The 12577-nt window shown below is 44.8% G+C and overlaps 1 protein-coding gene across 1 annotated transcript; it reads right to left on the bottom strand.

The window, feature by feature from the left end:
* Positions 1-2189: 2189 nt before the first annotated feature.
* Positions 2190-9683, bottom strand: LOC109974438 (creatine kinase B-type). Its single transcript, XM_020624636.1, has 8 exons — positions 9583-9683; positions 6905-7117; positions 6035-6189; positions 5775-5907; positions 4089-4260; positions 3315-3438; positions 3015-3204; positions 2190-2562 (listed from the first exon to the last, which is right to left on the bottom strand). The coding sequence occupies exons 2-8, from the start codon at positions 7095-7097 to the stop codon at positions 2384-2386; spliced, it is 1146 nt and encodes a 381-aa protein (XP_020480292.1). The 5' UTR covers positions 7098-7117; positions 9583-9683; the 3' UTR covers positions 2190-2383.
* Positions 9684-12577: the final 2894 nt, after the last annotated feature.

The raw sequence follows: 12577 nt of genomic DNA, 5'->3' as shown, positions 1-12577 counted from the left end.
CGGTGACGGTGTGACTCAAATGAACTTCGGACATATTTTATTGATGAATAAAGTCATTTGATTTTGGTTGGATGTGATGATTTAATCATGAACACAATGTCTCACTAAAAATGAAATAAAAACTTTGATCTTTGTAAAGTGTTTGTGTTGAACCAAAACATCTGCATTCAGGAAGAATATTATTTTCACAATAAAATGCTGCCTGTGTAGTGTTGATTGACAGATAATTCCCAGAGCAGGTTTTTGGTCTTTAAACATCCAAGTTGTCACCCGGTCTACAGGAGCTGTGACCCCTTCACAATAAGATTTCCTGTTACAGTGAAATGCCCTTTATTTTATGGGTCCTGTATTTTCCAGCTGATCCTTGAATCTTTCTTCCAGATTTCCAGAACATGAGCTATTATTAAGCTGTTAATTGTCAGGATGATTCCAGGAAAGGCTGATGCAGTTTGGTGCTAATGGAAAAGGTGTTTGCTGCTGCACTTATTAAAACCCTGCTTGTTATGTTTGATTTTACTAGGAAAACCAATAAATGTGGTAGGTAGGTGACCTCAGTGTTCACCTCACTTTCCTGGAAAGAAAGATTACATGAGGCAGTTGAACCATGTTTACCTGTGGTTTTCAGTGGAGTTTCTATGGCGTCTGGTTATGTGACCACAGACGCCTCTTTCACATGAACACTTTCATCAACCGACAGGGAAACCAGACCGAACAGAGCCAGCTGATAACCGGCTCCATGGGACCGGGATGGCCAGCATGAGGCTTAGTGGAGCCAGATGATTCGCTTTGCAGTTCAGGTTTGGTGAACAGGTGAATATATAAACAAATGTTTATCCATTAAAAGCTGTGGAAATAGTGTCTTTATTAAATGTGTCCTCCACAACCTTCATATTATGTTAGTGTTTATAGTTCATCTGTTCTGCCAGGAATGAATCGTTTGTCCAACAGCAGCTCAGGGCTGCCTGGAGGTAGTTTGTACAGATGTAACCTGTACTATCACAACCAGTGTTGTGGTACAGTCACTAAACCTCGGGTCCGAGTCAAGTGAACAGCCTCTACATTAAACACAACTGGCACAGCTCTCACCATTTTAAAAGGAGAACTAGAATAAAATGACTGAAGTTACTCAGTACGGTACATGAACGCCTCCGTGTGGCTGCTGCATGTGTTGCGTTCACTGCAGCCTCACACTTCACAGCATGTTTCAGTACTGAGCACCGACTCTACATCACCACCAGGTGTGGTCCCAGGTCTCTGTCCCTAAAGTTCATGTTGCACCTGCAAGACACAGTACCTTGAAGCGTTTTGTTTTCCCAGTGTCTTTTAGTTTCAGGATGGATTATCTCTGTGTCTTGAAGTGAGTCCAGATTAGTCCGTCTCTCTTGGGTTTACTTGCTTCACTGGTTCTGGCACTGGTGATACTGGGTACTAGTCAGTATCAAGACACTGATTGACTGGTTCTGTTAACTGTGGCTTTATTAATATATCTGTGGTTGTGTTCATCAGGGCCATGAATGAAGTGATTTATTTGAGATGACACAGTGATGCTTGTAGGTAAATTTAGTTACAGCAACAGGACGGTGATTCAACAAGGTGAAACAAAGAACATGATCACATGGCTAAAACAGGAGAGGCTGTGGAGGTGTCTTTAGTACAGAGGGAGCAGTTGTTGTAATGTCAGTGTAGGGGAGGGGGGTAAGGAGCTCTGTGTGTTCGTTTATAATCATAAGAAACATTCACAGGTACGTGGATTATTTTTCTAATCGACACCCCATCACAGAGTCTCCTTGTGTTGAGCTGCGGTGATGGAATCCCGTCAGGAACCAGAGATGCCCAATTCAATTAAAGCCTCCCTCTGTGTGTTTTAAACCAGAGACAGCTGGAAAGTCTGAAGAGCAAATATCCGTTGCTATATCTATAATTTGTCACTGTACTGAGAACTTTTTGCCCCTGTCAGGCTCCTGTAGAAGCCAAGACTCTGTTGCAGTGATCTGATTGGTCATGAGACTGCTAATGTGCCCTACAGCATCTATTACCATGTTACTACGGTGATCTGCCTGGTTAAAGGTGAGCCGGCTTTCTGACACCAGAAACCCTGAGACCTCTGTTCGCTGTGCATGTCCCCAGTCGCTGCTGTGTCTGACTGTGGTCTTCATGTGAAGTGTGTGCACTGAATGATGACAGGTGAGCCTGGGACCACAGAGACTTTATTGGATATTTGAGGTGTTAGATGAGTCCAACACGTGGAGACAGGAAATAGAAACCCCTTCACATGTTGGACGACTGAGGTCTAACTGAATGGCTCTAAGTATCTTGCAGCTGCAGGACAATTTCTTACTGCTTACAGTGGAGGGTGGGGGTGGGGGGGTGGTTTAGTGACAGTTCACTTCTGCTCGGGCATCAGGTCGTCAATGCTGTCGCCAACCTCCAGGCGCTTCTCCATGTCCACCAGCAGGTTGACCCCATCCACTACCATCTGGACTAGGTCCACCTCTGAGAAACCCAGGCGGTCCGCGTTGGAGATGTCAAAGACTCCGCCCACTGCTGCTGTGTCTACACCACCTGGGAGGGACGGACAGGAAGTGGTGTGAAAAGCGTCACAGGAAGGCTCCGGGCTGTTAGACAGGTGTTGCTGTCCACTTATGATCCAGCACCACAGAGGGAACCTCCTAACCTCTGTCCTAACGTGGGACTACTGGGCTGGCCAAACTGGTCCTCAGCTGAAGTCTGAAGACCAAAAGAGACCTGACAGGACCCTAACCAGTCATGCCTTATGATGCTTGACTTGATCCAAACCCTTAACCCTGGCCCCACCTGTCACCCTCACCTGACCTACTCCCATGTCTTGGGATCTAATGCTGTTTTTGTAAAGGTGCTGACTTTTGACATTTAATGCAAAATAAATCTCAAAAACAGACACCTTGAAAAATAAGCATGGTGATTTATAAATGATGTGCGTCTTACATTTGACAGCTGTTTATTTGCACTGTTTTCCTCTAGGACTCTGTGTCTACCTGTGCCTCTCTTCTGCAGCCTCAGCCTCTTCAGGATCTCTCCAAACTTCTCATGCTTGCTGAGATGTGGCAGTTTGACGTGGACTCCGGCTCTCAGACCCGTCCCCAGGTTAGATGGACAGGTGAGGATGTAGCCCAGGTGTTCATTCCACATGAACTCATGGTCTCGCTCTTTGAACAAGGCCTCGATCTGCCAGAGAGCGAGAGTGACAGTGGCAGACAGGTGAGATGGTTTGGACAGGTGTACAGGTCTGATGTTCTGCAGGACTCTGAACAGGAAGTGAGAGTATGGGTGTTCACCTTGGTGAGTCCAGTGCAGAAGCGGGTGAACACCTCCCTCATGTTGCCTCCTTTCTGCATGCTGATGACACGCAGGTGATCCTCCTCATTCACCCACACCAGGAAGGTCTTGTTGTCATTGTGCCTGCAGGTCAAGCACAGAGTGACAGGGTAATCATGGGACACTAACCACAACAGGAAGTCAGTTAGCAACTGTTCAACCCTCCAGATGTGCTAGAGCAGGTTCATTGGGTCTGGAGCAAACACTCCAACAGGGAATAAGCAGTGAGATACAGACTGTATCACAGTAAATTATCCCCACTGTGACTCAGGATTTATTCCAGCTCAGTATTTCACTGTTCATCTCTTGATTCTGACTCAGCCTCTCCTTACTCCGCATCCATACTTCGTCATTTCACCTTTGTTGTCATTTCTTCCAACTCTGTCATAATTCTGTCTGTATCTCGTCAGGTTGTCCTTCCTTATTTTGATGTTGACTCACTGTTTAGTCCAAGTTCATATACCGTTCTCAGTGCCGTCTTTTCATTAGCATTTTTCTTTAGACTTTTTTGTGCCTTACATTTCATCAGTTTTCCCTTTTTTCTTAAAATTGGTTTCTATACTTCTTAAATATGATGGTTACACATTTTCATTTGTCTTTTAAATGTTTTCCCTCTTTGTCTGACAATCGATTTCAGTGTGGGTTTTGTCATCGGAGCTGAGAAACAGCCGATTTCATAAAAACATGTTTGAATGCCAATTTCCGAGCTCAGAGGTAGTGGTGTGTTCACTGACCAGATGCCGCGGCCATCAGGCCAGTCACGGGCCATGCCGGATGCCAGCAGCAGTGGGGAGACAGGCTTGTCAAACAGGAAGTGGTCATCGATCAGCTGCTGCTGCTCCTCCTCTGTCATGTTCTTCAGAGCATAGTACCTCCCCTTCAAGTCCCCATCCAAGGCGTCCAGACCTGCAGCACCAGAGATCAAAGGTCAACACATAGGAGGCCATTAGCCCAACTTCAGGACTGTTCGGTAAGAGGAAGGCAGGGTATGTTTGATGCCTGAGAGTCTGAAGTCGGGGCTAAACTCAGATTGTGACAGTGATAAGATCTTTAATTTACGGTTTCAACTAAGGGTTTTAAGGTGGAAAGAAAGTTTGATTTTAAAATTTGGATTTTAATGCACCTGCTGAAGATGATCCCTTTAAATGCACACAAGTATTCTCAAAGAAAAGGCAGGGTTTTTACTGCATCTTGAAGTTTCCATCTTACTTCCTCCATGAATTTGATATGCAACTGTAAAATCATAAGGCTCCTGAGAGAACCTCTGTAATGTGATAGTTACAGGGAAAATTGAGTTTATCATTTAATAGTCACTTTAATTAATGTTCTCCATTTCTTTATCTATGTAACTTCATCTTTTCGTCACTCACAGCAGATCAGCTAAAGTGTGTAAATGAACTTTTACTCCTATTTAAAGAAGCTAATAACTGTGTCTCTGTAGTCTGTATTAAACTAAACTAGAGTTTATTCCCAGGAAGTTACAAGTGTTCGTTTTCCTCAAATTGCTCATTTTCTGCTTCTGTAAATTGTGCCTTAGTTCTATTTTCCTGACAACTGAGCAGCCTGAACTGAAGACTGTCACAACAGGAGATCTTTGGGCAGAGTTTGTTTTTTTTTTTTAATCCAATCTTCATTGTTCATCTTATTTATATGTACTTTTATGCTTTCCATTAAAAATCAAAGTTGTCTAGTGTTGGGGGCAGACAGTAGTGGGCAGCAGTGTGCTGCTCCCAGCAGGTCCAGTTCACCCCACTTCATTTGAATATGAGGGAGGTGGTTTTAGATCGACGAGCTCTCACCCTCAGTACAAGTGGCAGCAGGAGACACAGCTTGCAGTTAGATAACAGTTTGATGCTGCGTTCACTGAGGCATAAAGAGTAATAGTAGGCATATTAAAAGAACCCTTTCTTTTCCTTGTGATAAATACCAAATTAGTCTTTCTTCCAGAAAACGTTTTGGAAATAAGGTAAATGCAGACCTATAAAATAAAATGCCATCAATGTTTAAACTTTTCCTTCATTTTAATTGGATTTTACAATAAAAAGTCTGAGTGGACCTTTGGTTAAGGGTTAAAGACTAGATGACCCAACCGCGGTGTAAATACTGTAGGATTCGGTTGTCACTGTTTGTTGTAGCTGCTAATGTGACCAGCTGATTTCTCAGAAAGTACATTTCTATATCATAACAAAGCGAGTCAGATTCTGGTCTGAACCTGTTTGACCACAGGAAACATCTGAACTTTGAAAGTTAAGGGTAAGAAACAGTGACGTGTCCAGGTGTACCCCGCTCCCAGTCTCACTGGGATTGGCTCCAGCCATTAATCGATGGGTGGAGGAATGCAAAGTGGGTTGAAGTCAAAAAGCTGACACACTGTAATGCAGCTGTGTACGGATGGCGGCAGGACAAACGTGATGACGTACTTTCGATGGCGAGGTTTTCGATGGCACGACGTTCTCCGCGGCTGCAGTGTGGCGGCAGAGAGAAGCCACGGATGCTTCGTCCTGTCCTAACCCGAGAGCTCAGAACGTAGTTTGGATCTAGATCATCTCCGCCCTGAAACACCAAGACGACAAAGAGATCAGTGGAAATCACAGTAGAAGTCTAACTGAGGAGACACTTCAGAGTTGAGCACCGTCCCACCGGTCAGCACTGATTCAGTTTACAGATTGTTGATGTTTACCTGAAGGTTCTCAGGGTTCAGGTCTGTCTTATGTTGGTCTGATGGTTTGTATCCTCCGTGGCGGTCTTCGATCACTGGGTCCATCAGGTCTTTGAACACCTCGTACGTCTCTTCATCTCCGGCAACGCAGCCGACCGTCATGATGAACGGATGACCTGCAGTGACACAAACTGGCTGGTCAGTTCCTGCTGTGATGGGTTGCCAAAGTCTTCGAACTTGTTGCACTATGTTAAAATGTTTTGCACAAATCGCTGCCAACTAAATTAAACATTCCCCCTCCCGTCCTGCAAGAGAATTAACAAGAGGAAGTTAACCGGATCTAAGGAGTCGATCCGATTAAAGTGTTGATTATCCATCAGCAGCTGAAGTCCAGAATGGAATGTCTGTGTGAAGGGGACAACATGAGTGTCTTTGGGGAATGAGGCACTCGGTCTGGGTGATGGGATCACCTGGTTGGGATAAGACATACCTGGTCTTCAGAGACAGGTTACCTGGTCTGGGGGGGTTCTTTAGTCTGAAAGTGGATACATGGTCTGGTAGATGGTGTCGGGGGGAGGATACCCAATCTGATTGTCTGAAGAAATAGTTACTTGGTTGGAGAGTGGGTACCTCTTTGCAGTGAGAAGTGTTACCAGATCTGAGAAAGGGGTTTCCTGGTCTGAGGGTCAAATTACACTGGATGAGAAGTAGTAACCCGTCTAGAGGTGTGGGGATACTCAGCCTGGTGAAGAGGTACCCAGTCTGGGGAGGGGGGTACCTAGTCTTGGTGATGGAGCCACCAGGACTGGGAGTCAGAAACTGGTTTAGAGCAGCGTAGCCTCCTCAGGGGTGTTCACTTTAGGAGGGGTTACCTGGTCTCGGGGTTTTTACCTGGGTTGTCGACACCAGTCTGGATGACATCATCCAGGGTGAATCCACTGGACGTCTCCTTGTCTCTCAGGCTGGCATACATCTCAGCCGTGAGCACCTTGGCCATGTGGTTGTTGTGCTTGCTGAGGTCAGGGTACTCCTCCTCGGCTGAGTAGTTCAGCTTCATCTTGTTGTGGGTGTTTCCGAAAGGCATGACGATGTCGGGCTGCTGACCTGTGAACACATGGAAAGGATACATCGATGTTTAGTGGTGAGCTTCAGATTCACAGATAAAACATAAACCAGGTGTTTTGGCATCAGACAAAGCTGGGGCCTGTACCACAGAGTGAGACCAGTAGCTCTTTCAGGCTTTCGTGGTTGCTTTGGTTTAAAGCAGAGTTTGACAGACTGAGGGAGTCAACGCTAGGTTTTAAATGCACAAAGATTATTTGATTCTCGACCAAATTCCTGACTGTGTCAATGTTTTGACAGGCTCCAGGGCAGAATAACATGACGTGATGGTCTTTTATTAGAAAAATAATCCAGACACCGTTAAATATGTCTTATAAATGAACATCTGACTTCAGGTGTCACTCCTCTTCACTGCCCCCTCCGTTCTGGCTGCACAAACCGTTTCTTCATCGTCAGACAAAGGAGAAAAATAAACTCAAACATAAAAGAAGAGTCTGAGTCGAGTCCCCGTTACCCAAGTCATCGACCTCTACATTAAACACAACTGACACAGTCCAAGTCACCAGTGCTAAAAAAATCAGGACTGAACTTGGACTTGAGTCCTGGACTCGAGTACTACAACAACACTGATCTCCACCGTAACTATTAAAGGAACAAAAGCATTTTATGTTCAAACAGCCTCAAAATTCTATCGCACATCCTGCCTCGTGCTTTAAATCTGCTCAAGTGAGACACTTAATTAATAATTTACATTCAAATATAACATTTTCCAAGTCCAAAAACAATCCTCCTTGCACAAATAATGTTTACTTAATAAAACTAGCGTAAACAAACAGACTGCTCTAAATCTAGTTTTCAGTGAAAACAAGTGACTTTACTGGAAGAAGTCCTGTATTTACAGTTTGCTGCTTTCACATCGGTATTGTAATATTCCAGGTGCCTTAGTGTGTATTCTAAAGTTGCAGGTCTAGATGAAGGTACTTTTACTATAGGGTGGTTTGGTTGTATTTGCAAAATACTTGTACAGTTAGTTTTAATCTACAGATTAAGTAGTAAACAGTGTCAGATATTGCACTGTAGTAAAAACTACTATATTTTCCTCCTTCACATATAGTGAAATACAAGTAAAAAGGATACTCTGGTAAAGTACAAGTACCCAGGAGCTATACTGGAGTACATGTAGTTACATAATCAGCATCTTGTCGACCTTCAGCTTAGTAGGGAAACAGAATGACTCCAATGAGCTCAGAGATCAACGGGGCTACGTTTATTACATTATTCACATATATTGTTAAATGAAATGACAATACTGTTAACCTGAGGTTGTGAAACTGTATCAGATCCGGGACCTGGTCCAGGATCACCTCAGGAGACAGACGTCGTTAAGCATCATATAAAATATGATAATTATATTAAGTGATTATCAATAACAGCATTAGTAGACGTTTGACTGACAACATTATTGATTGTCCGAGTCATCAAACCTCGGCACCAGCTACAGACCGGCTCTGCTCGGGCGAGGAAACCCTTGAGGGATCAGTCTGACCCGGGACTCAGAGGCTGATTAGGACTTGCGGGACCGACGGAGTGACGCAGCAGCGGTGCGGGGTTAACCCTTCGGCGCGCGGCTGCGGAACCACGACGTCCCGGTCACCTTCAGCTAGGGACAGAACCGGATTGTGTTCGATCGAAGATGAACCGGCCATGAACCGGCTTTCTGCCTTAATGGGGGGGGGGGCTATTAACAGGCTCGTTCTAAATCAGCAGGACTGAGTGCAGCAGCTGAATAACGGAACACAATCAGCTGATTGCATATATTCACACAGGCTATTTAAAACAGAGCGTGCGTCATTTGTTTTTTGTTTGCACATGTAATTCTGTTAAATAAGACAATGAGACTTTCTGCACAGACACAAACGCCTGAATAACACATCAACATATATGTGGAAATATAACATTTAGACACGTTTCCTTTGACGCAGCACAGATTAAAACAGCCGCAGTATCCGTCCGCTTAATGCAGATTAAGGGGTTTTTACGCCTGACTGGGTTGAAGGTGGATTTACTGCCTGGGCCCTTTGTTCAAGCCTGCACATTTAAGCCATCAAATGGTTTCCACAGATGGATTTTGTTTACCTGAAGTCAATGTGTTCCTCAGATTAAAGATGGGTTTTGTTTGTGACTGCGCAACACCTACAGACAGGAGGGACTGCAAGGTCAGACGGACAGAGAGACAGACGGACCAAAGACGGGCTCCCTGCAGCTGCACAGCGCACAAACAACCAGTAAACCACCAGTAGGCCACTAGTAAACATCCAGTAAGGAGTCAATCACCCTCCTGTTTGCCTGCAGCCTGCTCCTTTGTTCCTTTAGCCCACAGTCTCACACAGTCTCCATCTGATTTGTCTGATCTGTGCAGAGCGCGAGCCTCCCCGATAACCTGAGACCCTGATGTATTGATGAGTTGATCAGCAGTACTGATTGGTCCGGGTTAAAGCTGTTCCTACCTGTGGTGCAGTGTGCGGTGATGTCGTCTGAAGCCGTCAAGACCTGCTGCTGCGGATTAAAGCGGCTCCGAGCTTTTATACCCGCTCCTCGCTCCTCATTGGCTCCTATTTACAGTCCATTCATTCCATTGGTCAGAGAGACTAGTGTGGTCCCGCTCTCTCGCCCCCCCCCCCCCCCCCTTCTCTGGGCCTGTCCAGATTCTGGCCTTGCTGCAGTGCCTTTGAGCAGCACACTGAGGAGGAGGGTGAAGATGTCAGTGAGGTGACCACCATGGTTTGTGAGTCAATACAGTTCATCTTTGTGCAGAGTGAAACGTGTTTCCATCTCAGTTTGCAGCAGTTTTACACACTTGACTGCAGGGGAACAGAATAACCTCCTGAGAGGCCCCGGGCCCAACTGACCCCCATGTCAGTTCATTATTTCCCTGGACACCAACCAGTGCTCTACAGTTGAACTGACTGATTAATCCACTATTAGCCTGGACTGACAGAAAACTGGGCATCAACATGTTCAATAATCACTCGTTTTTAAAAAATAATTTGTGTCATTGTCAGATTCTGTCAGACAAGAAACATACCGAGATCAGGGCTGTGACCACTCGACATATGGACATATGTTGTGCTTGTGTTATGTGTTTGCGTCGCTCCTTCATATGTGGATCAGCAGGTTAGCCAGATCATTTTATGTCAATTTTACATTATCCTAGATCTGCTGGTTCTTTGAAAGTCTGGCAGGACTTGTTGTCATGGCAGCGTGTCCATAATCGCAAACCTGTTCAGGAGCAGGTTCGTTTTCAGGCTTATTCAATGTAAACAAGGTAACTTCATGGGTTTAAGGGGTCTCGGAGCAGGAAGTGACTCACTGACATTGGAGTGATAATAATTTACAAGTTTAAAGAAAATAGACGGTACTGAGTGATTGACAGATCTCTTTGGCCCCACCCAAATCGTTCTTAATCAGACGGTACCGTTTTAGTCAGGAGGAAATAATTTATTGATGTGGACTGTTAGTGTGTCGTCTTGAGGGCAGACAAAGAGGAGCTGCGCTCAGACCACCACTGACCTGAGGTTCCTCGCCAGGGGCAGTCTTTTATACTGGGTTGTTGATGTGGAAAAATTAATAAAGAAGAGAGTTTGAGCTATTTTAAAAGTGTACCTGGCTCTGAAACTGTTCCCGTGAGTTATCAGAGTCGTGCCTTCTTCCCATGTGCCATAAAAACAAAGGATCTAAAGCTATTATTACAATTTTTCTCAATAGCTGTGGCCAAGTTGTCGGTTTAGCAGAGCTGACAGTATTTAGGCCACAGTCACTTCAGAAAGGTTCCCACCCCTACAGTTTATGCCCAATTTACTACTGTAAACTCATAATGAAACTAAAGAAAAGCGATAAACAAGCAATAAATGTTAAAATCATAGACAACTGTACTTAATTAGTTGCTGAAATGTGTTAATTATTTGTAGGAAAAGTGCTGTAATGTTTCTCAGAAAAAAGCTAAATGTGGAGAAAATCAAACCTCATTTAAAAACGGTCATGGTTATTGAGGAAAAGCTACAAAGAAAAACTAACAATAACTGTAGTAGAACTGAGAGTAATAGGCGACGTTACAGTGATACCAGTCTGCAGAATATTCTCTTACTTTATTTACCTGTAATCCAGAGATTATATGAAGTAATCAGAATTCAAGTGCACACAAGTTCATCATCTAAAGAGTTTTTAATAAATTAAGATGATTTAGAGGATTGCTCATTTGATGTCGGATCTGTTTAGGTTGTATGAAGAACACCACCTGGATCCTGTACCATAAGATGAGGTCAGTGGCTTATCTAGCTAAGGCTCAGCTCAGGTTTCCTGGCACCACAAAACTGGCTCACTTTTTAATCAGGCTAGATCACATATATTCTTAGGCTTTCCTTAATATTTGAAAGTTATTTCTAGGGGTTCAATAGTTTCTTGTTCTATTCTAGACATGCTCCATCTCATATTGTTGGTACTTGTGCGTGGGCACTAGGCCCAGATGGTGTGACCCCCTCCTGGCTGAAAGCCTGTGCTGATCAGCTGGCCCCCATCTTCACACTTATCTTCAACAGGTCACTGGAACTGTGTGAAGTCCCCTCCTGCTTCAAACGCTCCACCATCATTCCAGTCCCCAAGAAAACCTCCATCAGTGGACTGAACGACTACAGACTTGTCGCCGTGACATCTGTAGTTATGAAGTCCTTTGAAAGACTGGTGTCGGCCCACCTGAAGGACATCGTAGACCCCTTGCTGGTCCTGTGGTGTGGTCACTGCAACCTGGAGCTGAACACACTCAAAACAGTGGAAATGACAGTGGGCTTTAGGAAAAACCCTGCCATCCACAGCAGTACTGTATCAGCAGCGAAGTCCTACAAGTTCCTGGGCTCCACTATCTCCCAGGACCTGAAGTGGACGTCCAACATCAGGACCATCACCAAGAAGGCACAGCAGAGGATGTACTTCCTGTGCCAGCTCAGGAAGTTCAACCTGCCCCAGGAGCTGCTGATACAGTTCCACAGAGGAATCATCCAGTCTGTTCTCTGCACCTCCATCACTGTCTGGTTTGGCTCAGCAACCAAACAGGACAAGTACAGACTTCAGAGGACAGTCAGGACTGCAGAAAAGGTCATTGGTGTGAGCCTGCCCTCCATGGAGGACTTGTACACCTCACGGGTCAAAAGGAGGGCAGAGAGGATCATTGCAGACCCCTTATACCCTGAACACAATCTGTTTGAACTCCTCCCCTCTGGACGGCGTTACAGGTCACTGTGCACCAAGACAACCAGGCACAGGGACAGTTTCTTCCCCCAGGCCATCCCTCTGATGAACACTTAACCAATGACAGTATGACTGGACAATAACCCTCAGTGCAATACCTATAAATATACTGTAATACCCCAGTTCTTTTATTGGACAGATCTGAATAATGAAGGAGTCCGTCTTTCTTCATTTTAGTGCTGATTTATTTAAACCACAAGC

Source organism: Monopterus albus, unplaced genomic scaffold (genome assembly GCF_001952655.1).
Source record: "Monopterus albus unplaced genomic scaffold, M_albus_1.0 scaffold334.1, whole genome shotgun sequence".
Lineage (NCBI taxonomy): Eukaryota > Metazoa > Chordata > Actinopteri > Synbranchiformes > Synbranchidae > Monopterus > Monopterus albus.
The sequence above is the reverse complement of the archived record's forward strand: the minus strand, read 5'-3'. Positions and strand labels throughout refer to the sequence as shown.

Coding starts and splice junctions, on each gene's coding strand:
- LOC109974438 (XM_020624636.1), bottom strand. CDS start 7,097: ATGCCTTTCGGAAACACCCACAACAAGATGAAGCTGAACTACTCAGCC. Junction 5,908..6,034: donor TGAACCCTGAGAACCTTCAG/GTAAACATCAAC, acceptor TTGGTGTTTCAG/GGCGGAGATGATCTAGATCC. Junction 2,563..3,014: donor GCTGCAGAAGAGAGGCACAG/GTAGACACAGAG, acceptor CGTCCCTCCCAG/GTGGTGTAGACACAGCAGCA.